General features: G+C 56.6%; 1 protein-coding gene across 4 annotated transcripts in view; it reads right to left on the bottom strand.

Annotated features, from left to right (window-relative positions):
- Positions 1 to 428: 428 nt before the first annotated feature.
- The window catches only part of Dpp6 (dipeptidyl-peptidase 6), an 842,230-nt gene continuing 818,945 nt past the window's right edge, over positions 429 to 23,713 (bottom strand). For 3 of the 4 annotated variants that reach the window (XM_005404854.2, XM_005404855.2, XM_005404853.2), the window contains exons 18-26: positions 17,569 to 17,667; positions 15,222 to 15,291; positions 12,627 to 12,821; positions 7,039 to 7,093; positions 5,579 to 5,690; positions 4,997 to 5,055; positions 4,199 to 4,271; positions 4,031 to 4,104; positions 2,088 to 2,234 (exon numbers count right to left, since the gene is read on the bottom strand). In XM_005404854.2, coding sequence (XP_005404911.1) covers positions 2,088 to 2,234; positions 4,031 to 4,104; positions 4,199 to 4,271; positions 4,997 to 5,055; positions 5,579 to 5,690; positions 7,039 to 7,093; positions 12,627 to 12,821; positions 15,222 to 15,291; positions 17,569 to 17,667 — 884 coding nt within the window. Of the gene's footprint in view, positions 2,235 to 4,030; positions 4,105 to 4,198; positions 4,272 to 4,996; positions 5,056 to 5,578; positions 5,691 to 7,038; positions 7,094 to 12,626; positions 12,822 to 15,221; positions 15,292 to 17,568; positions 17,668 to 23,713 lie in introns of all 4 variants that reach the window. The other variant, XM_005404852.2, reaches the window with a different exon arrangement.

Here is a 23,713-nt window from a genome sequence, read left to right as displayed (position 1 = left end):
AGATGCGGAGGCACAGCTGGGGGCCTGGGGGGACCCCTGCCTGCCAGGTGTCTCTAGAGCTATCCTAGAGCTGGGAAGGACAGAGGGTCTTCCCGGTGAGAAGTGGGATCCTGGGGGTCGTGGCCCGTTCTCAGTGTCCTCCAAAGATAAAACGCTTCTTCCTGTGTACACTTGCAGGTCCTGCCTGCAGCACCGGTCCCTGCCCAGGAGAGACCCATGTGGGAAAGGGGGGAGCGCGGGCAGCCTCTGCCTGTGGGGGTGCCGGGAGCTCACGGAGACCCTGGCAGGGAACGAGAGCTGTGGCCTCTGCGGCTCTGGTGTTTAGAAGGTCACTGCTCTCCCGAGTCCTGACCAGGAAAGGTGACCAGGGCAGCTAATCCACTCTGGGAGGGCACTCGGCAGCGGAGAAGCCAGCAAAGAGCCGTCCGAGTGGTAAAATAATGTTTTATTCCATGGATGAACAGACGCTACCATGCCACATCCCCACGTCCCTCCGACCAGGTCTTGGGGCCAGAGCCGGCGTCCCTATCCAGACCTCACTGGAACAGCAGAAGCACAGCCAGGCAGCACGCAGACCCGTCCTGGTGGCCAGCGCATGGCTCCTCTTCACGCACGGCCAAGTGTCACCCCCGAGCCACCCCGGGACGGAGCTCCTCCCGCAGACCTGGCTAGAGCTGGTGTTCAAAGCTCATACGGATGGAACAAAGCCCCCAACACCGTAAAGCGATATGGACACTTCTCCTCTGTAGACAGGATGCCAAGGACACCCCCAGCAGGACCAGAAGCTGGAAATCAGGCCGTCACCAAGCCCGTAAGGAAAAGGTGGGGACTGATGTATTCCAGGCTGATGCTTCTAGAGTCCAGGTCAGCCACGGTGTCCACATGCAAGGGGGGCATCACAAACGCTGGACACACATTCCATTCTTATATACAACGAAATGACATATACATGGGAGACAGCGGCTGTACATCCGGTCAGCGTGGATCTTACAGGGCCGACGGAGACCAGTGTCACCCTTCCTGCCCCCAGGATAGCGAGGGCGCCTTCAGGCCTTTGCGTAGGATTTCTGTGACTGAGACTCCAGCTTCCTCAGCACGCCTCGCGGTGCGCTGACACGGTCTTTCCATACTTGTTAACCACATGTCATCAGACGAGACTTGCCAGATCACCAAGGAGGAAAAGGACAGTTTCAAGGACAGATGTGAACGGACAGTGTTGATCTACAGACAAAGCCTAACGCAGCGCAGCGGGAGAGAGGGTTTATGGACGTTTCCTGTTCCTGGGTAGTAGCGGATGTTCTTCCCCCTTGGTGTTTAAAATGCCACCAAGTCTGAGGACAGCAGGGAGGAGGGAGCGGGGACTTCAGCTCTCTTTCTCCACCCAAACAAATGGCAAGTGGAAAGCGAAACAAAGCATTAACAGGGAAAAAAAAAGAAGAGAAAAAGCAAAAAGCGAAACACAAGCAAACAACCCCGGGAGCATACACAATGCTCCTCAGATTAAAACATAGGCAGACATGAATGAATTCTAGACGGCGAACCATTAGCATTGCTACAGTGATACTTTGTACAGAAAGGGTCTGTTTTCTTGGTGCAGCCCGAACGGGTCGGAGGTCCTAATTACAGAGGGGCCAGGCCGGGCTCTAACCATGCACGCCCGAACCCCGGCTCTGCGTGTCCCCCTGGGGGTTTCCACCGCAGAGCCCTTGCACGGCTGCTGTGTGCTGGAATGTGGTGCTGGACGCAGAGGGGCGGGGCTAATGCTGCTCGTTGGCCGCTTGAACTCAAGGGCTGGCTTCTTGGGCTCCAAGGTGGCCCTCACTGCCCTCTGTCCTTTGCTGTGTCCCCTGGGGAGGGCTGTGGGGCGTGCCTGTCACTGTGGGGCCAAAAGGAGGAGGTGGTGCTGAACGGGGGTTCCGGGCTGCGTGGGACGCTTCTCCCTGCCACACCGCCCTCTGCATCCGAGACACACATGCTAGGGAAGGTCCGGGCCTCTGCCCCACCCGCCCCGAGGGCAGAGGGGCGGCAGGAGATTCCTCTTCGCATCTTGCTGTGGAGAGAGCCATCTGTGCTCGGGGCTGCCCGAGTTAGTCCTCCTCCTCGTCCTCTTTTGCGGTGGCTGTCGGGAGCTTGTCCTGGACCCTGAAGCACTCCACGAAGAAGTTGGTGATGGACCGGTAGAGGTGCTGCTTGAGGGCGGGGCTGTGGAAGTAGTGGCTTTCGTCTGGGTATATCTGCAAGGAAGGCAGTGGGACGTTAGCGCCTCGTCCTCCCTCCCGGGGACCCAGGCCCACACACCTCTGAGTTTTATTTGCATATGAGTTTCCTAACCATTTCAGCCTCCAGATAGAGAGGTGCCTTCAGCCTGAGCCCTGCCTGCTGCAGTAGGGGCTGGAGCCTCTGGTCACAAGGCCGCCAGCTTCCCCAGCAGCTCTCCTCCTGCCCTGCATGGGCGTGCGGGGACAGAGACTGGTTTAGAAAGCACATTGCTCCTTGCAGTCTAGACTTGTCTGCCTGCATCTGTGCTCTAGCCGAGAAGTCCGGTCTACACTGGAAGGATTCGCACTATCTGGTGGTGGTGGGGTTGTTCTGGGACTTCGGGTCCTGGCCCTGCCACGCTCAGCTCCTGGGCCTCGGGCGCAGGTGTGGCTGGTGAGAGGACACTCCCACCAGAACTGGACCACAGCGCTCTGTGAGGATAACGGTGCAACCCCTACAAAGCTCTCCAAGGCGGGGACACGGAGGGTGGCTCACATGCTCACACCGCTGTCTGAGCTTGATGCCAAGGCTGGGAAGAGTATTCTCTGTACCTGGTTCCTGTACCTGGTGGCCCTGTATCACCGCTTCCTGTGCTCTTGGGACCCAGCCTGACCTGGCGTCGTCCTTCCTGTGACCCCCGATGCCCTGCAGTTGGAATCCGCTCTTCCTCCACCTTCGTTCCATTAATGACCCATTCGGTCGGGAGGTGTGTGTATATGGCACGGCAGAGTGTGCAAAAGGGGGCAAAGCAGGACATCTGTCCCCTCTGCCTTTGGTGCCCTGTGCTCCCATCTGCAGCTGGTTGTGGCTACAAACTTGCTCTGTGTCTGCTAGGCCGCGGCTGTGCCCTCCTGCGTGGCTCCAGGCGGGCCTGCTGCTCAGGCCCCGGTGTGCACCCCAGGGTGACCCCACATGGCAGGAAGCACCTTTCATCCGAGTGCCAAACGCATTCACGGTGCCAGGGCAACTGTCTTCTTTGTTACATTTTCCAGAAGCAAATTCAAATATCCCATAACCAAGTCCTCCTGTCCCATTCATCAAGCCAGGGACACCCTCCTTTCTTGCCCTGACCTGCCCGCACGCATGTGTCCCTCGGATGCTGGACACAGAGCCAGGTGGTGGTCAGAGCCCGGCAGCCCCTCCTTGAGGGGGACAGGGCCTGGCTGAGGTTTCATTTATTCCTGGACCCTCAACACCACCAGGTCACACCGGTTCTACCAAAGGATCCGGGGCGCAAGGAGGAAACAGAAGTCTGCGGTGTGAAGTCAGTAGCTGAGGCCAGCGAGGCCCGGACAGGCACTGAGTTGCGCATGGTGCCGGGACCCTCCTGGTTTATATCCAGATGTGCCCAGGGCCTCAGGCAATCACAGGCTGGGCTTTGGGGAGGTGACTGGCTTATGGGTCATTGCTGCTGACTTGGGAGACGGGGTCCTGTGGGAAGCGACGGTCACTGGGGCATGACCTGGAAGGCTTTACCTGCCCTCCCCGCCTCCTCCTTTCCCTCTCCGCTTCCTGTGGCCATGCCATGAGCAGCTCTTCCTCCACCCTGCCCCTCTGCCGTGTGCCACCCTGCCTTGGAAGCCGCCGACTATGGACTGAACCTCTGCCTACGGTGAGCCGAAATAAGCCGCTCCTCCTGTAAGCTGTGTCAGGGACTGTGTCCCAGTGACGGGAGTGTGACGGACACAGATGCCCTGACGGTGTCGGTAGTCCCAGCGGGACTGCGCGGAGCGAGAGGGCTTGGCTGTACCCGCAGACGTGCAGGCTGTACCTGTAAGCTGTAGTTAGCCTTTTCCTTGATGAGCTGTGTGATGAGCTCTGCTGTGTGCTGGAAGTGGATTTTTTCTGTAAAAAAGGCAAAAAAAAGAGGCAAGGGTTTATCAGACACCGGACCCGCTGGGAGCACCCTTCCCCCATGGCAGCGGCCCTGGGCCCTCACCGTCTGCGGTGGCATGGATGAGGAGGAACTGCTGTCCTTCCAGCGCCGACACACGGTGGGCCACCTTGGTCATCTGCGCAGTGGGCAAGGGGACAGCATTAGGGACTGTAGGGCACATGACGGGTAAGTGGACACAAGCTAGGGGAAGTGTCTAGGAAACATCAGTCCCAGGAGGGCAGTGGTCTCTGTATCACAATGAAACGTGACGGAATGATGGTTATCCAGGACGGAAGCCTCAGCTTCCCCTTCCTTATACATATCCTCCCACGGACCAAAGGGTGCTGGGAGGACAACGGAGGGCGTAGGACTCCTCCAAGGTCAGGTGGCCTCTGAAGACGCCCCCTTCACCTGGAAATGGCACCTGAGCAGGTGCAGGGCCTCTGTCCACCCAGCAGGCTCAGCTTGAGGACAGTCCTGGCGGCCCCTGAGTCTGGTGTCCCGTGCTTAGCTGGGAGGCCAGTCTGACATCTCACTGGGTCACTGGATGGCTTGGTGTGGCCAGGAGCGGGAGAGGAGCTTCCTGTCCCAGAGGATTCGTAGCCCAACCGCCTGAGGGACAGCCAGCGCCTCTCGGGCCCGGGACACACACCCAGCGCAGGACTCTCAGTTTTCTCCTCCGAGTCCTGCCGCAGGGACTGGCCGCACTGAGAGGGGACAGTCGCCGGGGCCCTAGCTTTGGGAGATGCTAGAGGGAGATGCCCCCGCCCAGCGGGAGGGGGGCTGCTGCCGAGTAGGGCAGGCTGCAGGGTGGGCAGAAGGACGGGGAAAGAGTCCCGGGGGCAGCTGTGCCACACGTACCTCATACGCCCTGTTGTCCAGTCCGTGGAGGCCCAGGTACCGTTCGGAAAATGCAGACGCTGGACAGAAGCAGAGGGAGGGTCACCTCATGCCCTCAAGGGCCCGGATGTAGCACCCAGGCTCTGGTGGGTGCAACTGGGACGTAGGCCCTGCCACGTGTGTGGTGGATGCTGGCTTTTAGCAAACCTCATCACCTGCATTTCTCCAGCAAGTGGATGACCAGGCAGCATGGGGGTCAAGTCCAAATGTGTTAGTGGTGGAAGCTAGCTTTTACCAGAACAGCCGCACTGCAATCGAGCAAAACTGAACCAATCCACTAGTCAGAGCCCTAAGCGAACAGGACAATGCCTGCTTCATCTCAGCATGATTTGTAGGTGTTCCGGGGTGCACGGCTTTCATCCCAGGTGAACGACTCAAGACTCTTCCCTCGTTCTACCTGCTCTCGGCATGGATGGGGGGAGCTTGACAGGGGGTTCAGGTGGACTGGGACGCCCAACAGGGGGTCACCTGGGATGGGGACGGAGGTGCTGAGGGGAACGGGCCCTGCCGGGGGCAGTGCTCGCGGTCTGTGCAGCCCATTACCGTAGAGCTTGAAGTCCGTGATGGGCGAGAGGGCCGCGCCGCAGGTGAACATCTGCCCTTGGTTTTCCCCCTTGGCCGGGAGGATGTAGGTGCTCAGGTACCCGCCGTAGTCCTGGGAGGAGCGCAGGGAAGAGCGGGGAGACAGTGTCAGCACTCACCGAAACCAGCCTCAGACCCGAGAAGGTCGGAGAACCAGGCAACGCTTCAGAGAGGTTCTTAGGAATTCCGTAAGTGTGAAGTTTCTCCCAGGGCAGTAGGTAGAGGCGCCAAGGGCAGCCTTCTGGGCTGGTCTCCGCCTTCTGTGCACAGCGCCAGGGGACAGAAGATGGGCGTGCTGCGGGGCAACGCGTGGCACACACGTGCTCCAGCGCCCCCTCTGCAGGCGAGGCCAGCCACAGACACGACTGGAGGGAGGCCAAGGCCAGCGCCCCAGTCAGGAGCAGCCCGGTGCTGCGGCGGGGGGTGAGCCCTGCGTTTCTGCGCGGCCCTAGCCTCTTCTACACACGCTCGGGTCACAGGTGCTAGTGTCTCCCAAGACCGGGGCAAGAGCAGCAGAGGCTGGGGCCAGGAGGCAGGACTGGGCAGCCCGAGGCAGGGGTGAGCCCCGGGAGTGTGCTGGGTGCCACGCCTGTGTGCACGCGTGGACACGTGGGTGTGCGAGCAGGTGTGTGGCTAGGTGCATGTGTGAGGAAGCCTGCAGTATGTGTGAATGCGAGCACATGTAGAAGTGTGTGAGTGTGTGTGTGAGTGTATGAGCACACGTGGGTGTGGCGTGTGAGCATGTGCACGTGTGACTCTCTGCCCTGCGGGTGCGGGGCGGAGGCGGCTGAGTCACCCCCTCCTCCACGCCTCTCAGCAAACACAGGGATGTCAGCGCCAGACGCCTGCCTCCCCCTCCGGCACCACAGTGAGAGCCTAGCAGCCTGCAGAGGAGGGCACCGCGGAACCCTCTCCAGCAGGACCTGGGTCCTCCCTCCTGTCCTCAGGAAGCAGAGATAAGTGAGCTAAACCAAGGGGAGCTCCCGAAAAGTAATGACTCAACTCTGGGAGGCTGAGGCAGGAAGGTCATGATTTCATTTTTGTTTTTATTTTTATTTTTTTTTTTCCGAGACAGGGTCTCACTCTGTAGTTAAGGCTACACTTGAACTTGTAGCGATCCTCCTGCCTCAGTGTCTAAAGTGCTGGGGTTTCAGACGGGAGCCACCATACCCTGCAGCCGGATCACGAGTTTGAGCCTACACCGGGGAACTTAGTGACTTAGTGTGTCAAAGTAAAAAGTCAAAAAGGGCTGGGGAGGCAACTCAGTTCAAAGGCCTGGGGTTCAGTCCCCAGTACCAAAAACACAGGGAAGGACTCACACCCGCAACCTCGGACGAGACTTCCCCAAGAACCAGAGGAGCCCTGGCAGGACGCAGCCCTGGCCCTCCGCAGAGGCCTCTGGGAGAGCACAGGAGACTCACCTGCCCGAACACGGCCACCCGCGTCTTGTCAATGTACTGCTCCTTCAGCATAGTCCTGCGGGCGAGGAGATGGGAAGGTCAGGCCATCGGTGGGGGACTTTGCACCCCGAGGCCCACAGCTCCACCCCCAATCATTTCAGGCATGAGAACCCCTCTTTACAATGGAGGAGTCTTGGGGTGCTCATACAACAGCTCATTGCTTTTGTTTATTCAGGGCAGTCACAGCATCCCCAGGGCTCAGGGCCACCCTGGTGACCTGCCCCTGTGGCCCCGCACTCAGAGGCTGTGACTCCCAGGCACGTGGGCTGTGGGGTGCTCCTCCCAGGCCAGCAGCAGCCGGAGGGGCTCTGGTTCTGGGCCACAGTCGACTGCTGGGCTCAGCACCCATGGCGTCCTGGTGGAGGCCTCTGCCTCGTCCTACTTGGCTGCGGGCACAGTGTGTGGGAGCTCCCTTCCTCGGCCCTGCTTTTGGGAGCGACCACCCAGTGTCCAGGCTGGTGTCACTGGGTCTGGTATCTTCCGCCCCACAATGTCCACGCAATCCTCATGGTGGCCCCTGTGTCCCCAGAGGGACCGGATGCTGGTTTCGCAGCAGTTCTGCCACCTGCTGGCGGATGCTTGGAATAACCACCTGCTTTCTGAAAACTCAGACCAGACCCTAAGCCTACCCCTGACCCTGACCTTAACCTTAGCTCTGAACCTCTAAACCCAACTGGGAACTGACTCATTCTAACATAGTCCTACCCTAAGCCCTACCCTAAGCTTAAACTCTAAGCCCTAACTCTTATGGCTTGTATCTCAGGTCCCCAAAGCCTCGTGTGGTCATAGGAGGAGCTTTTGGGAACTGGCTGGATCTAGGGTGTGTGATACTGGGATTAAGGGTGTGTGGTACTAAACTAGTCCACCGATTGGAATTAGCATAGTTCTGGGTGAGGCTGAGTTGATTAACTGAAGACAGCAGCCACCCAAAGACCTGTAGCCTGGCCGGAATGAAAGAGAAAAGAAAGACCGCAGGCCCACTGCCTGCTGCTCCCTGCTCCCGCTAGTTGCTTGCTGTCTGCCCTGCTGAGGACTGCTTCTCTTTGGCACATTTCTGTGCCATGCCGCCTGGCCTTGGAGTGAGCTGACCATGGACTGAAGCCTCTACAGACAGTGAGCTGAATGAAGCTTCTCTTAACATGTGAGTGTCGAGTATTTTATCCCGGCAATGAAAAAGTAAATAAAACACTAATCATAACAAAGCCTTAAACCAAATTTAGCCCTAACCTAATCCTATTGCAACCCTAAACCTAGCACTTACCCTTAATCCTAAACCCTAACCCTAAACCTAATACAACCTTAACCCTAACCCTCGTCCGACTCTGACTCTAACCCCTAACTGTAACCCTAATGCAATCCTAACCCTAACCCTAACCCCAACCTTGAGCGTGACCCCAACCCTAGCCACAGGGCCTCCTGCCCCTGCCCACCCTATCCGTCCTCCTCAGTCTTCCGCTGCTTGGGGCTCTTGTCCAGTTCCTCCTGGGTTCTGCTTGCTGTGGGGACCTCCTCTACTGCACGTCCCCTTCTCAGGCACATGGGATGTGAAGCTCGAGGCCAGCCCAGGCTGCCTGTCCCGGGACCTGGCAGTCTTCATGGTCAGGACGGCACTGCTGTCGCTGTCAGAGGACACGGACACACATGGGAGGGGGTGCCCCAGCATGGAGTGACGACGCCCACGGGCAGTGGCTCCTTTGACTTCTGTGAATTGTAAAAGCACCAGTGACTTTGTATCTTCACGGCATCATTGCTTGCGTTCATGTAACAGGTTTCCCCAGGCTATTTCTGAGGGTTGGTGTCCATGTGCCTTTATTAAATTTGATTCCTATTTCACAAGTCTGGTGGAGAGCGAGGAACAGGGAAGTGGCCTTTTCTTCCTCCTCTGTGTAACCCTCTTCCAATTCCCTCTTCCTCTTCTCTTCTTGTTCCATTCCCCGAGTATCTGCCCCTTGGAAGGCCCCGAGGCAGGTCTTGGGCACCAGCATTGAGAAGTCTCTCCAAGAGGCTTTGACTCCCAGCAGCCTCTGTCCTCAAAGTCAGCACGGGCAAGGATGTAGTTTTACCCAGCAGAACCCAAGGCTCCAGGACATTCTGGACAGAAACTGTTTTTGCCTAGATTTCCTATCTAGCTAGACTCTTTTTCTTTGTTTTTTTTTTTTTTTCCCGGTACCGGGAATCGAACTCACGACATTGCACTTGCCAGGCAGGTGCTGTGCCACTGAGCTAAATCCCCAGCCCCTCTAGCCAGACTCTTGTGCCAAGTTTGGGGACAGAGAAATGACGTTTCAGGCATTTCCAGGATAGGAATGAATGAGTGAGAAAGAAGACGTATTTCCACAACTGGCCCAGGAACTGGGGTGTGTGGGTACCGTGTGTGTGTGAATGCTTGTATGTGCTGTGCATGCGTGTGCTGTGTGTTCACTCACGTGTGCTCGCAGACCCAACAAGGGACAATAGTGACCAAAATTCCATGTTGAGCTCAGGGACACCCTATCCCAGTGGAGCAGAAAGGGGAGGACAGTGGTGTGCTTGGATGGCAGCGCCTCACTGTGTGTGGAGGAGACCATCGGGAATGTGACTGTCCGAGGCCACAGTGGGGGTCTCCCGGGGGGCTACAGGGAACACAGACACCCCCACACAGAGGCATACCCGGGTCGCACACACCTACACAGGCAGAGACGTGCTGCAGTGGGCCGTTCGTTATCATCGAAAGCTCTAAAAGGTTCAGCATCACTGCTCTAGGCCATGCACACCTATACATGCAGACACACTACATATGTGGGCACACTAGGTCGTGCATACCTGCACACACACACAGGCCCTAGTCACAGGCTGGCAAGTCCACCATGTATTGGGGCTCCACGAATACTTTCTTCATGTTCTTGGATTTCATCCCCGTCCTCCAGGCCCCCCACACAGAAGTCTACTGGGGACAGTGTTTTGGCATAGTCAGCCATGGCAAGATCAGTCAGCCTTGTCTGCAAGGACTCTGCCTCCCTGGCCATGCGTCCATGCAGGTCACAACGGCCGGGACACAGGTGGAGGGGGTGAAAGTCCCGGACGGAGTGAGGCGGGCACTTGCTGCATTTGGACCCCCTTCTGATGAGCGAAACCCGCTGTCCTACTGTGGGCCGGCTTCTGGGTCTGTGACCAGCCCTCTCCCAGCGTGTGTGCCTGCACCTCCAGAGGAAGGACACAGACCTGGCCATGACCCCCCGCGGGGCCTGCAGTGCCCCGCACCTCCGCTTCCCCCACGGTCAGCCACACCTCTTGCCTCGTGGCTGTGTCTCCACTGACCTGTGGAGCGGTCGCCGTAGACGACTGTCCTGGGGGCGGGGCCCGGGGTGAGGGGATCTGGGCCCTTTTGCAGGATGTGCTGCTCACGAGCGGGTGCGCTGAGGACACTGAGCAGTGGCCAGCGCTGATCAGGGCATCTGGTCTAGTGAGTGCTGAGCTCCGTCCCGGGCCCAGGTGGAAGGAGGCCCGGATGACGTGGACAAACACACCTTTCAGAAGTGGGACGGCCGTGGGGGAGGGAGGGTGCTGAGACAGCAGTGAGGGTGATGACAGGGCACGGCCTGCTGCGGACGCTCAGCGTGCTGCCCGGGCAGAGCTGCCCACGGCGCCAGGATGCAGCAAGGACCAGGACGACAAAGCCTTGCGCTGGCTTTCAGGCTGCGCAGCCTCCTGGTGGCATCATGTGTCTGAGCCAGCGCTGGAGCTGTGAGACACGGGGACCCAGGGCAGGCAGAGGTGGGTGTGAAGGGGCCGAGGTGCTCCTTCTGCTTGACTGGGGCCAGGGCGGGCACTGGCCAAGGGCTTGGGTGCCCTGTATTTGCTGGCTGCTCCCGCCCAGGGGAGCCAAGCAGGGTGCAGTGGGAGGGAGGCGAGGCTGCCGTTCCCTTCCTTGCACCTCCCAGAGGCTGTGTGCCCACCTCACCTGCCGCCCTCCACAGCCCCCAGGCCTTCTCCTTTCCCTCCGCTCCCCACGCCCACCACTGTGTGTGTCACTGTGCCCGAGGCTGGGCCGTCGCTCTCCTTGCCTCCTTCCCAGCGGTCTCTGGAGTGGACTCTCCCATTTCCTAGCTGGCAGCTTCCTGAAAGATCCCGGCCCCCGGCACTCCTGGGAACGGGCCTGCTGGCTTCTGGCACTGCGGTGCAGGTCTGAGCGGCTCGCCCGGGCCCACCCCAGGGGCTCCACCACTCTCCCGCTTGCTGGCGCGGGAGCCTCTGCTTGGTCCCCGCTGACAGGAAGTGGTGCGGGGGGAAAGGGCGAGGAGGGAGGATGGGGGACACGTTAGGGAGCTGTGGGGCATGCTGTGATTTCTGGCCGCACAGCTTTAACCTGCTAAAACGGCCGTTGCTCCCCATGGAATAAGCATTTCCTAAGGGGGCTTCGTTAAGGCTTCTCTGGCTGGAGACGGTTGGGTGCCGGCGTTGTTTCTGATTCCTAACCTGAATTTGCCCCGGGTTCTGGTGCCGTGAGCGTCTGTGATTCAGGTGACCCGACAACTGTTTCCTAGAAGAGGTTCCATCCTGTGTTTGAGCACGTGCTGGGCCCACTCCTCGGGTTTGATTTTGTGTACGTTGAAGACGCAGCCTCTCGCCCTGTGTCTGGGCTCCTGGGGACCCGTGGAGCTGAGAGGATACCTGGGCTCCACGAGCCCCAGTGGAGGAGTCAGAGCAGGTGGGGCAAGGAGGAGAAGGACCTGCGGCGCCCCCACAGGCTGCTGGCCCGGCCGTCCCCTCCCTGGTGCGGGTGGCCCACTCTGCCCACTGCGTCTCCTGTCTGTAGCACACAGGCTTTGAAGGCCTTGCTTTGTCACTTTCCACCAGGACCATAACTCCTGGGGGAGGATGCCTCTCCCCCACCACTCTGAGATGCGTTTAAAGTCATTGGCCACGTGCCAGTGACTCAGTCTTCTGATAAACAAGGGGACAGTGCTCCGAAAAGAAACTCTTCATGGCAGAGGATGCGGGCCAGGCCAGCGCAGAGACCCTGCTGACACGCACGTTCTTTGCGGTGCCGGACTCACCAGGGGGCTCTGTGTTCTCCGCATGCGCACTCCAGGGTGGGGAAGCCGTTGTCATCACGGCCCCGTCACGTGTGCTTCTCCTCCCCTCTTTCACCCCAAGCACCTGCATCTGTGCTTGATGGGAGAGTGCTCCACGCGGCTCTCCGGGAGTCACACTCAGCTCTGAGGCCTGCACAGGTCCAAGGCCTGTGGCTGCCTGACCTGGGTTCTTGTCCTTTTCTTTCCAGACAACAGTGCGGTCCAGGGACTTCCTGTGAGCCCCACCCCAGCACCAAGCTCTCTCTGTCCTCAGGGGCCCAGGTGTGTCTGGCTGGCGTGGTGAGCAGGGTGTAGGGAAGATCCCCCAAATCTGGGTGCGTCTCTCCCCACTGCCCAGATGTGCCCAGCAATGGCGGACCGTCTGCACTCTCTGTCCTTCCCTCCCTGTGGCCCCTGTCTCCTCTGGTGACAGCTAGCAGAGATGCGGGTGCCCTGGCCGGTGCCGGCGGCCCCAGACAGAGGACCCCAGCTCACCGCATGGCCTCCATCTGGTCCTTCTCCTCCAGCGAGCCCAGCCGCCTCCTCACTTCCTGCAGGAGCTTGGTGCCCTGGAAGCCGCTGCCTCGGCCGTCGCATTTGACCACCACGGCCCCGTGGCTGCTCACCAGCACTGTCTCCCACGTCACCTGGAACCTCTCGGCCACGCTCTGGCTGCCCGGAGTGCCGTCCCTGGAAGAGACGGTCGGGCCTCACAGTGCGGCCCACACCATGTCTCACGGCTCTGCCCCGGGGACCTCAGCTCTACCTGGCCACCGGAGCCATCTGTTTGGGAAACCGCAACCCCGCCTCCCACTGCTTTGGGTGCTAACCCAGCCCGTGGGCTCCTGTCTTTCCGGTGGGCTCTCGGTTGCAGGCTTCTCCCCTCAGTGGGTGTCACACGGGTGCCAAGAACATGGCAGCTCCGTTCCGTGTGCCCCACCTGGCTCTGCAGAAATTCTCTCTCCCACGGTTAATTTGTAAACGGCACATGTGACACGGCTGTGACCTGGGGCTCTCGGGAAGCCGTGATAAATAAAGCCAGGCCCAGAAGAGGGGTCAGAGGCTTTCTCTTTTAATTTTTCTGCAATACAGGGGATTGGACCCAGGGCTTTTGCATTGAGCTATGTTCCCGGTCCATTTTTACTTTCTATTGTGTGACAAGGTCTCTCTCAGTGAATTGCTGAGCTGTGCAGGCTGGGCTTGAACTTGTGATTCTCCTGCCTCTCACACAGAGGTTTTCTGACCATATCCCTTCGTGACAGGGCTACATTCTGAGGGCGCGCTGTTGGTGATTTTGTCATGTGAACTTCACAGAGCGCGCTCACACATGCCAAGACTGCTGCGGCGTCACGAGGTGATGTAACCTTACGGGACCTCTGTTATCTGCACGGCCTGTCACTGACCAAAACGCCATGACACTGCCATGACTGCATTTCCCCTTGGAGGGGAAGGATGAGGAAGAGAGAGATGGTCCGGGGCTGGCCACAGATGGCCACGCTCCTTCCAAAGGCAGGGCTGCCAGGACTCGCAAACCTTCTCTCCGGGGAGCTGGCTTTCTGCGAGGACTGCGGGGCATGGGTGAGGTGGGGTGCTGGAGGGGAGCGTGCAGCCGAGAGAGCTGCAGCCAGGGGCTGGAGGCTGAAGGGCCTGTGTGCGGCATGAGATTGCGCTCTGTGAAGCGTGGGTTCTGGTTCCTTTCGCATTTTTGTGTTTTAAGCAGCCACCACTGATCTATTATTTTTGGAGTCTTAGGCTCCCCAAGTCTCCTTGCTGTCACATGTGAAGTCCTAGCAAGAAACAAACAAGCAGAAAGACACGCCCTGCAGGCTGGCCCCCGAGGCAGGCAGCAGCCCATCTGTACACACGGTGAACTTTCGTCGCCCCTGACCGTGTTCCTCTTGCCTCGGATGCCCGTCTCAGCTATTTCTGGAAGGAAAGTGAGTAGTTTTGCAAACTGAGAGGCTTTGCAGATTCTCTTATGATCCCTGGAGACCTCCAAGTGCAGGGAGAAAGCTGGCTTTGAAGTCTGTAGCATTTCTTAGAAAGCTGTGAGAATCTGATGTGGTAAGGGAGAAGAGCAGCGATGTGAGGGTGTGTGTGTGTGTGTGTGTGTGTGTGTGTGTGTGTGTCAGTCTGTTCCATTGATCCTCAGCCCTGGAGACCTCCAAGTGCAGGGAGAAAGCTGGCTTTGAAGTCTGTAGCATTTCTTAGAAAGCTGTGAGAATCTGATGTGGTAAGGGAGAAGAGCAGCGATGTGAGGGTGTGTGTGTGTGTGTGTGTGTGTGTGTGTGTGTGCGGATGGCAGGTGTTCGTGTGCTTTGGGGCATTGTTGGTGAAGTGTGAAGTCAGTCCAGCTATCCAGGGGAGTGGGTTACCGCAAAATGGACTGAGATACTGAGATCTAAACCATGGGTATCTTTGCACCTAAGGTTCTTTGTAACTTAGGGACAAGGGCCCAAGATGATGACGGCAGGGCGAGCTGTCAGGGTCACCTGGGGCTCCATGGGTAACCTGGCACTCACTCAGGGGGCGACTTGTGATGCCCGGGAGGCTTCTGCTCTCCCGGCCCCCCAGGCGCCCCCCATGCTTCCTACCACTCCCTCGCTCTGGGAAGGGCTGGCAAAGGTGGACGGGGACAGTGTGACCGTCTTGATGGCCCCTCCCTCCATGTGCCTTGGGTGCTAGCACTTGAAACCCCTTCTGGGGAGGTGCCCAGGGTGCCAAGGACCCAGCTGGACTCCACAGCTTCCGGGTGCTGACGGAGCCCTGGATGGTTGGTCCTGAAGTCTAAACACAGGCCTCTGGCACCTCCAGCACACAGCGGGTGCTCGGGGAGGCCACCGGGGATGCTGCTTAGGCTCCCACAGGTAACAGGCCAACCGGCCTCCAGGTCAGGCTGCCCTGCAATAAGGGGCCTTTTTGGCTCCCTGAGCTCTGGCCACTGCTTCCTCCCAGGCAGCACTGGGTGAGCTCCTCTCCTTGAAGCAGAGCTGCCGGAGCAGAGAGAAGGGCAGGCAACCCCTCTGCTTCCACTGCTGGGGTCCCAGGGTTATGAAGAGCACCTGCGGGGAACGATGGCAGGATACTTACACCACCAGCAGCAAGGGGTAGTGGGACGTGTCCGTGAAGGTGGCCGGCTTCAGGATCTGCACCGGCAAGTCTGGGGAGAGACCAACAGCCAGGTTAGGGCGCGGGGCAGAGGGCAGGGGCGTCTGTGTCCCTGGGTGGGGGCTGTGGACACTGGGAAGGCCTGGGTGGGAAGTCCACAGTCAGTGCAGTGGCCGGCGTGTGTGCTCTTGGGCGCATCACCCTGCCTTCCTGAGGCTGTGCTTCTCACCTGAAGCTTAAATTCTGCCACTCATGCGTGAGCCCAGGGAGACCAGGATGCACCGGCAGTGGAAATGCACACAGCGAGCGGGAGGCCCCAAGGGTCCTGACAGCACCCACTGCTGTGTGCACCACATCCTGGGGCTTGGTACTGGAGCAGTGGTTTGGGGTGGGCAGGTGACCAGGGATCGGGGCCGAGGTGCTGGACAGGTAACAGCGTACTGAGGAGCTCGCCCAGCCCAGTGGCTCTGTAGGCAGGAGCTGGGTAGACATAACCGTCTGCTGGAGCCAGAGAGAGGAGCCTTGCTCCCGCCAGGGTCACTGAGTTTGGTCCTTGGCAGTGTGAGATGCAGAGGGGGAAGGGAGGAGGAAGAATCAGGTCTTGAGAAATTGCTTCTCCTTAGCCATACATGGTGGCGCACGCCGGTAGCCCTAGCTTGGGAGGCTGAGGCAGGAGGATCATTGTGAGTTCAAGGCCAGTCTGAACTATGTAGCAAGACCAAGCTTCTTCCCAAGTTAGGATTTCCTTACTGAAGTTACAACCCAGGTTCCTGAGCACACACACCCAGGCCTGGCAGCTGCTCATCCCTGACCCGGGGTGAACATTAATGGCTTGCAGACTGTACCAGTGGCCCAGGGGCAGGTGGAGAGGCAGGCAGGGGATTTTATTTAAATATCCACAAGATGTGTGTGGGGAGGTCTGGGCCACTGAGAGGCTGGGGAGGCCGCGTTCCGGCCCCTGCTGTCCACCGCTCTCTCCAGGCGCCTGAACCTCCAGGCCACCGTCCCAGCAGTGGCTGGTGGCCGGGAGGGGCTGCGGTGAGCTCCTGTGCTGTATGGCAGGTACTGTCTGCAAATGGATGTGGCCAGCTTTGGGAAAGCTGCGGGACAGCGGGGAGCAGAGCTGGTGGGGAGGACGGGGCCGTGGAACCAGGAGAGGCGCTCGGGGAAGCGGTCCCTGCCCCAGGGCTGGGCAGAGGAGCATCTTCTAGGAACAAGCAGACCGTCATAGTCTTGCTTGGGCTCCTCTGTCCTGGGGACCCTTACATATCTTCTCTGTTGCCCCCTGTGCAGAGCATTCGCTTCCGGGGTATCTGCAAGGGAAGACTGAGTGGGGGTGACTTTCCATGCCCCAGGGCCGTGGTGTGTGTTTGGGGGCGTGAGGACAGGTTCCAGCGGAGACTGGCTTCGCACGGCCAAACAAGCGAACCCAGGGTCCCTTTGCATGGACAGGGGACAGACTGCGGGAGCGGCTTGGCAAGGGAGGGCCACCCCGGTCCTCCTGCGCAGTGCCCCTCTTCCCAATGCCCCTGCTCTGGACGGGCCCGTCCTGTCCCACGCCTGCAGAGAGCCCTGCGGGACCCCGCCCCAGGGACGTGGGGTGGGACTACTGTGCACAGAGGTGGGTGCCAGGCTGGGGCGCATCGAGGGATGTCCTGGGCGTTGCCCCTGGGGTTTCCGGGGCGAGCGCTGCCTGCCCGATGCACAGGGAGTTGTCAAAGTGGAGGTAAGAGGTGTGGTACTGGGAGGCCCGTGCTGCCCGGCAGCCAGGAGGCGGTGCCAGCCCACACCGCGGTCTGAGCGCCTCGTGCAGAGCTGCTGCTCACAGGCACCAGAGCAGAGTGACGGCCCCCTCAGGCTGCCACAGCACGCACCTCGTATGTCTCTCCAGCTGCAAGAAAGCTGTTGTTGCCCAGAGCCAGCTGGCAGAGGCAGGCGCTGCAGTGGCGGGGACGTCCGTGAGTGTCCTTCCCAGGGCGGTGTGAGCACGGGGACAAGGACAGTTCCAGCTGAGATCTTTCCTAACCTGTCGGCCTCTCTGGTGGGTGTGTCCTGTGCCCGGCTGTCAGGGCTGACTGGGGCTATCTCAGAGCACACCTCCGCTTTCCTTTTCAAATTTGTATTTTTTTGTAGTACTGGGGATCAAATCCAAACCCTTCACACTGAGTTAAATTTTATTTTGAGACAGTCTTACTAAGGCACTAAGTTGCCAAGGCTGAACCCAGACTCATGATCCTCCTGCCTCAGCCTCTCAGAATGCTGGGATTATAGGCATGGGCCACCCTGCCTGGCTTACATTTCTTTTCAAGGGAAAAAGAGTTGCACTCACTGTAGTCATCGACCTCGATTCTCCTGTACTCTATTTTAGGCATCTGCCGGTCACTGACAGCCCTCTGCACGTGTTCGTTCATTTCGAGGTCAAAGATCTCTGAAAGAGCAAGGAACGGTACAGTGAGACTCTGTGATGGTCCCCTGAGCACCCACGAGAGCTGTGGTTCGACTCCCACCCCGTCCTGGACGTGACACGGCCATCCCTGTTGCATCTCAAGGCAGGAGCTTCTGCAGACCAAAGAATGTGTCCCTTGTGTGAGGCCACGAGGCCTCTGCTCTCCATGGTGCTTTGAACTTACGCATGAAGGCTTGGGTCGCACCCACCAGGGGAAACCTTGTTACCTCCCTGTGAGGACGGAGGCCACAGTTAGGCAGGAAGGAAGGAAGGCTACACACTGCGCTGTTTTCTTTGTTCAATTTTCCCAGGAAAAATGGACTCAGATTTTGTGCTTTAGATACAAAGTTGTCAGGCCTTTGCAGACCTTAATTGGGGTGATTATATTTGAGGACGCAAAGCCTCAGAGTGACAACACACTGAGTGGTGGGACTGACCCTTCCCCTCCCGCTAGGCGACCCTGCGCCTGTGGCTTAGCCTCACCGGTCTTATGCCTCAGGTTGGGACAAAGCACCAACACCCTCATCACGCACTCCTCGTGTTGGCTGGAAGCGACTCCATCAGCCCCGCCATCCATCACAGAGATGGCCAAGCCCCCTCATTTCGGCAGCTGAGAGGTGAGGAAAGCTTGGGATTTCTTGTCCTTCCTCACTGAGTTCACATGTGGGGACAACTTGTGGTGTACCACGCAAGGGAATTTTATCTTTACAAATAATGCTTCATATTATACTTCATATCTAGAGGGCCTCAGGTGCTGGTAGGTGGGGATTTGGAAGGTGATTGGATCACGAGGCTTATAGCTGATGGCTATTTGGAGGGGTCAGAAGAGGTGGTCACTGGAAGTGTGGCCTGGAAGGGTCTGTCTCCCTCCCCAGACCCTCCCTTCTCTCTCTGCTTTCTGCTGCCGTGCCACAAGCAGCTTCTCCTCATCAGGCTCCTCTGCCATGCAGCCCTGCCTCGGACCTGGCTGACAATGGGCTGAAACCACACAAGCCATGAGCCAAAGTTCCCCTCTCCTCCTTTACGTCGCTAGTGTCAGGTGTTTTGTGCCATTGACAAAGAAAGTGGCTAAGACCTCCATCACCCTTTACAAGAGCTATAGATGGTGAATGTTTTAAACCTGCGGTGTCTAACCCCCAGGTACTGGTCCATAGCCTGTTAGGACCTGAATCACACAGCAGGAAGAGAGGGGTGGGTGATTGAAGCTTCAGTTGTATTTCCAGCTACTCTGAAGGTACCATTGCATGAACTCCACTTCCTGTCAGATCAGCAGCACATGAGACTCTCACAGGAGCTCAAGCCCTACTGTGAACTGCATGTGTGAGAGATCTAGGCTGCTGCTCCTTATGATAATCTAATGCCTGGTGATCTGAGGTAGGGCTGAGGCGGTGATGCTAGCACTGGGGAGTGTAATTATTATGGATCGCAAGCATAGCCTAATATTAAACCAACTAAACAATGATCCTTCCCCTATCTGTGGAAAAACTGTGTTCCCTGGTCCCTGGGGACCACTGCTTTAAAGAGAAAACCAACACTGCAAAGTTACAACAGAGGTCCAAACCATGAAGCTCCCTTGAGTGTACAACTTTGCTCCCCTGTGTAACAACTTCCCAAGGCTACTAGGAGGTAAGTGATGGTGCTTAAGTGGCTACGTCTGCAGGTGACACTTGATGTCACCTCTGCTCCAGGGTCCTTAAGAACACCCATGGAGCAGCATTGGGAGGGACAGTTCCCTCTCACATTATGAGTTAACAAGCAACCAAAAATGATTTACTGGCAGCTGGACATGTGGGAAGTTCACCTTCAACGGAAAGACAGGGGAGAAGCAGCAGAGCAAGCTGTCCAGACAAGCTGGCAGTGGGGGTCCCTGTGCAGGGTTCTTCATGGCACACACAGTAGGACCCAGGGGACAGTAGGGTCAGCAAGGGAGGATGAGGCAGGAGGGTCTACATGTGACCTCAGCTCCAAGACCCAGGGGAAACACCCTGCCAAGCTGTCTTAGGTGAGTCAGCAGGAATTGGTCTATAAGGCTTAATTTGTGGGTTTTTTTTTTTCTTTTTTTTCTTTTTTGGTGTGTGTGTGGTACTGGGGATTGAACACAGGGTCTTCTCACTGAACTCCATTCCCAGCCCCTTTTAAATTTTTTTTTTTTTTGTACATTTTGAGACAAGGTCTTGCTGAGTCAGAAGGCTGCCCAGGCTGGGCTTGAACTTTCAACCTGCCTGCCTCAGCCTCCCTGAGCATTGAGATCATAAGTGTGTACCACCACACCTGGCCCTACCTGTGTTTCATTCCCATTTCTAGGGTGGAGGATAAGCAGGGACTTCCATATAATGAGAAGAACAGCATTTCCCCAAGCTCTTCGCTGCCTCAGGGCCTCGCACTTGCCGCTCCCTACACTTGGAAGCTTCTTCGTGGGCTCCTCTTCCAGGTCAAGTGCTACCTCCTCAAAGAGAAGCCCTCGCTGCCCCATCTCAGGCGTCCACCAACCTCTGCGGAGCTCAACAAGTGGGAGAGCTCTGGGTGTTCACCTGGCTCCACCCTCTCACCCGCTAAGACATAGGTGTGAAGTCCTACAGGGTCAGCTTGTTTCCTGTAACCTGGTTCTATCTGTTTGTGGAAATCCAACTCACAACGTGGAAACTAAGCACTTTGGATGGTAGCAGAGCCTGGGTTTCATTTCTATCCACGTTTTCTCCTCACGTCCCGCATGGGCACACCATTTTGCCACGGTTCCAGGAAGGTCTTGAGAAAACTCAACAGGACTGAAAGGTTCTGTGGGCATCTCAGAAGCCCAAGGCTCTCAGTGTTCCCAGAATTCAAACTGCTTGAGAGGGAGAAGTTGGGGAAACTGAGGTTTGACCGTCATTACCTGCTCTACTGTAATGCAAACCCACACAAACTAAATAGTCATGAAGTTGACTGAACAGTTCCTGGTGCTTGGACGTGTAGTGGGAGCACAAGCTGACAGTCACGGATGCTGAGCTTATGAACCAGCTCATGGACCACCCAACTCTGTATGTGGATCTCATGGGATCATTTTGAAGCCTCACCTTGCTGGAAGCTGCTATGGCCCTTGGGAACCTGTGACCTTACCACAGGTGGGTAGCAGGAAGAAAGTTGGGGTGGCAGATGTGGGTCAAACTGCAAATGTGGAAAGCCCATGAAGGTCAGTGAAGAAAATAAATATCCCTTCACTACCGGTCAGCTTCTGCTGCTCACGGCCTCTGTGTGCCCCCTGGCTGGGGGCAGAGCTGGATCTGGAGTAGGAAATTTCAAAGTGAAGGGGCACAGACCCTTTCACAGTTCACTGCAATGACAGAGCACCTTAAGAAATTCATGACCACCAAACCAACACTCAAAAACATTCTCAAGGATATCCTAGAAAGAAACAATGAAGCCAGCAATGCCAAAAAGTCTGATGGAGTGAACATACCAGGCAGGGCAAGCAGTTAACAGAATCACGCAAAAAGCAATCAGTGATGTGAAAATAATGCAGTGACAGGAGCTAGCCAATGCCTTTCAGTAATAGCTCTCAGTGAGAATGGTCTCCACTCCCCAATCAAAAGACTCAAATGGCAAATTGGATTAAGAAACCAAACCCAACGGTATGCTGCATACAAGAAACACATTTCCTCCAAAAAGAAATTCATAGACTAAAAATCAAAGGGTGGAAAATAATATTTCATGTAGTACAAGCTCCCAGGCAAGCAGGAGTATCTTGTTTTCCAATGCTTCTCTCCTTATGGATGCCTTTGAACGAGATGTTTCTGGCATTCCTCTGCAATCCCAAGTGCAGATCCGGAAGGACTGGTTTCAAAATCAGCGTGCGAGGCTGTTTGCTGCCTGCTGAGCTGGGATTCCCACCGCATTCCCTGTGAACAACAGTGGGGCTGGGGAGTCCTGGCTTCCTGTGGGGGCGCACGATGTTCTAATCGCTCCTGGACTGCACAGGCTGCATCTGAATAGCTCGCTCCTGTCTATTGAAATCCCACCCTTCACTGAAGAGCACCAAAGCAACAGACTATTAAATTTAGTTAAATATTAGATTTCTCATTTAATGATTGCCCACACAACTGGTTTTATCAGCAGAGAGCTGGCTGTCTCACCGGGGAGTTGAGTTAAGCCATTTTATTTGTTCCCATAATTGCATTCAAAGAGGGCAGGAGCTCAGCAGAGAAATAAGAAAAGATTGGCATATTCCCCGAAGGACTCTTCTTTTGACTTCAGGGCAGTGGGGACCCCCAGTCTGGAGCATACAAATGGCCACTCCTTAATTAAATGTGAGCCCCTCTAATATTTGGTGGAATTAGCTATTATCAGATCTGGACACAGCAAGCCCACAGAGACCTGCGCCCGCTCAGGAGGGCGGCTGCTTCCCAGGCTGTGAGGCCCTCAGGCTGCTCCAAGACCTGCTTCCAATGGCCCTGGGCTCAGGGGATTGGTGGCATCGTTGCCTGCTAAATTCTGGAAAATAGGGAGCTGGATCCAAAAGGCAGCCAAAGGCAACTCTTCAGAAAACTGCCGTTTTCCCAACAGCTCCTTCACAGGCCCTTCTCTCTCCCTGGAGCACTCCTTGCCGTGGGAACTGTCCCCACCCTGGGCCACTCTGCCCAGCTGTATTCAGAGACCAGATCCAGCCCAGTGACTGCAGGGGACTTTCTGGACCCTCTCATGTCAAGGGACAGCTCTTGGCTGTAAACACGGAGGTTCCATTGTGACATTGTTGATTGTATAATATATACTGCCTGGCGTTTTTTTTTTTGTTTTCTGTTTTTTGTTGTTTTTCCTTCTGGTACTGAGGAATGAACCCAGGACCTTAGTACTGAGCTACATCCCTAGACTTTTAAATTATTTTTAAATTTTTAGATGTGTTCTTGCTAAGTTGCTAAGCTGCCCAGATTGAGCTCTAACTTGCTATCCTCCTGCCTCAGCTTCCCAGATTTCAGACGTTACAGTCCTGCACCACCATGGCCAGCTGTGCTGTTGTTTTCAAGTGAACAAATGATACAGTAATTATAGCCTTAGGGTCATAGGGAATGAGAAGACTTTCAAGCCTGTAGGACAGGAGGACAGAGTTCTGGGGGCTGGTGAGTGAGATGTGATACCAGCAACCTTTAGATGGAGCACAGAAGGAGTCAAAGTGCTGTGATACTTGGGTACCCAGGACTACAGAATGGTGTAATTTTTAAAAAAAATTTTATTTTTGATAACAGCTGTTTAATTTACCTCTTAGATGGAAAAAGCCTGGCAGGTTATTTGGGTCATAGCCTACAATTATAACTTTTACATATATGAATTTATTTGGACTTGATAAAGCTAAAACAGAAATTCAAAGACATTTCTTAAGTTTGCCTTCCATGAAAAGTGGGTTGAGGGACCTCGCCCTAAAACAGAAAGCTTTAAGAGTATATCAATGCACACATGGACCTGGGCAGCGACTGCTTAATTCTCAGAGGCATACTGCTCAGAAGAGGGTCACTGTGCTTATTGAAACAGTTCAGAGAAGCCTCTTTCAGTCAGACGTGCACCGGATCGCAAGCCCATGATACCAGAGGTTTTTAAGCACTGTGACGACAGCTCCCACAGCTGCCGTGCAAAGCGGCATTCAGCGTGAACGACTGCTCCAGGGAGCGGACACTCATCTCCTTTCATGCCGATGCTGTTCAAGAGTTTGAAGCATTTTAAGATGAAAATGTTTCTCTCAATACCGTAAATAGACCCTGTGTAGCTCTTTAAATTAAGGAGATAAACTTGAGGTGACCACTTAGAAGTGTGCAAAACACGACGCAGATGTTGACTCAGTTTACCTCGTCTGGAGTGTGTCTGGTGCACGCCCTGACACCAGTGCCGATTGAAAGGACGATTTCCTTTCTTTGCCCACCAAGCCACCCTTTAAAACGTCATGCACACTTGCCCGGGGCATCTTCAGATGGGGCTTTAATTGGACACCAGGGCCACCCTTGGCAAGACAGGCACGAAGCTGACACTTAATTCTGCCTCTGGGAGGCCCCAGGGGGGCAGTGTC

Source organism: Chinchilla lanigera, unplaced genomic scaffold (genome assembly GCF_000276665.1).
Source record: "Chinchilla lanigera isolate Chin_1 unplaced genomic scaffold, ChiLan1.0 scaffold00090, whole genome shotgun sequence".
Taxonomy (NCBI): Eukaryota; Metazoa; Chordata; class Mammalia; order Rodentia; family Chinchillidae; genus Chinchilla; species Chinchilla lanigera.
Note: the sequence above shows the minus strand (reverse complement) of the source record. Positions and strands in the feature narration are given on the sequence as shown.